Genomic DNA, 1972 nt, shown 5'->3' with positions numbered 1-1972 from the left:
ATTAGGAAATAATACTTAGAAATAATATATAATTTTTTTTATGAGTATTGAAAGTAAATATTTAAGTATAATAAATGTGAGTGTGGAAGAAATTGAAAAATGAGATATGGTGGTGAGCTTTAACAGAGAAAGAAAGTGAAGGTACAAAAGGTAAAGAGGAGACTTATGTTATCTTGTTTGACAAGATTCCATATATACAGAAAAATATTCTTTTCAAACAACTAAATTTTTTATATTCCTTACTTATTTTTTATTCTCTTCTTTTTTAAAATACTACAAAATTTTATATTTAAAAATGTGTTATAATATTATTACTCATGTATATATATTTAAATTGATTTTATTGGTAGAAGAAATATAGCAGTGGTTTAATCTGTCTCTTACCGAGGAGGGACATAGTTATTTGGTTTGTTGATTACATAATTATTCAATCGACCAACTTGGTTGATGGTGAAAAATGTTAAGTCAGAAAAGAAGGCAAAACCTTCTTTCTCTTGTGCTTCCTTTTAATTGGCTACGCTCCATGACTGTCAGAAAAACCTCAACCCTTTCTCTGCATCACTAACACAATAACACCCCTACAAACATATAGTCACGGGTTTGCCTTGAAATACCTTTTTTCACACACACGTTTATGCCTATATTCTACTTTTTCTGTCACCGTCATTTTTCTTCTTTTATAGCACCATTCATTCATTCATTCCTTCGCATGCTTACTCTGTCTCTTTCTTTCTCTCTCTGATATTTCTTCTGTCACTTGGCAATGGCTCTTCTACTTGATAACTGTGAGAGCATTTTGCTCTCTTTGGACACACACAAATCAGTTCCTGCACCTTTCCTTACCAAAACATATCAACTTGTCGATGATCCCTCCACCGACCACATAGTCTCTTGGGGCGAGGACGACGCTACCTTCGTTGTTTGGCGGCCCCCAGAGTTTGCTAGAGACCTTCTCCCCAACTACTTCAAACACAACAACTTCTCTAGCTTTGTTCGCCAACTCAACACCTATGTATGTCTCTCTACTCTCTCTCCATTCTTTTTTCATGCTCCTCATTAACCAACTCGCTCTTACATTCTTTTCAAATATAGGGTTTCAGAAAGATTGTGCCTGATAGATGGGAGTTCGCAAATGAGTTCTTCAAGAAAGGAGAGAAGCACTTGCTGTGCGAGATCCACAGAAGGAAAACCCATCACCACCATCACCAACAAGTCCATCATCAGTTTGGACTCAATCTTCCCCCTTTCTTTCCCTTCCCTCCACATGACTCCGACGAGTTACCCAATTGCTTCGACTCCCCCCCTAGAGGAGTTCCAACTAGAAACAACATCATCAACGACAACACCAACACCTACAACACTGTCACTGCACTTTCTGAGGACAACGAAAGACTGAGGAGAAGCAACAACATGCTCATGTCAGAGCTCGCACACATGAAGAAGCTTTACAACGACATCATCTACTTTGTTCAAAACCATGTCAAACCCGTGGCTCCAAGCAACACTTACCCTTCTCTTCTACTATGCAATAACAGCACCACCAACAACAACTCTCACATAAACAACGTTTCAACAGTTCAGAGACCGGTGAAACAATTCGTGGCGTGTTATTCCAACAACAGTAAGCAAGCGCGTACTGTGAACTCTCCCACTAACAGCTCCATCACCATCGTTGAAGATGAACCTATCAGTAACAGCAGCAAGACCAAGCTTTTCGGAGTGTCTCTTCAATCCAAGAAAAGGGTGCACCCCGAGTACGGATCTAACAATCTTCAAACTTCAGAAACCAATAAGGCGCGTTTGCTGGTGGAAAATGATGATTTCTTTGGCTTAAATCTCATGCCCCCTTCAACCTGTTAGTCACACTCCTCCCCAAATTCTTAACTTTAGACGAATCTTGCCATTTCCTTTTAAATGCTTCACATATATGTATGTATAAATCTGAAAAAATATATATAATTTTTTTCCTTGA

The 1972-nt window shown here is 38.3% G+C and overlaps 1 protein-coding gene across 1 annotated transcript; it reads left to right on the top strand.

The window, feature by feature from the left end:
* The first annotated feature begins 537 nt into the window (after nt 1-537).
* LOC106763876 (heat stress transcription factor B-4-like) lies at nt 538-1972 on the top strand. The gene is made up of 2 exons (XM_014648043.2): nt 538-1012; nt 1093-1972. The coding sequence occupies exons 1-2, from the start codon at nt 764-766 to the stop codon at nt 1858-1860; spliced, it is 1017 nt and encodes a 338-aa protein (XP_014503529.1). The 5' UTR covers nt 538-763; the 3' UTR covers nt 1861-1972.

The sequence above is a fragment of the Vigna radiata genome, chromosome 6 (genome assembly GCF_000741045.1).
Source record: "Vigna radiata var. radiata cultivar VC1973A chromosome 6, Vradiata_ver6, whole genome shotgun sequence".
NCBI lineage: Eukaryota > Viridiplantae > Streptophyta > Magnoliopsida > Fabales > Fabaceae > Vigna > Vigna radiata.
This window is presented reverse-complemented; position numbering and strand designations above follow the sequence as displayed.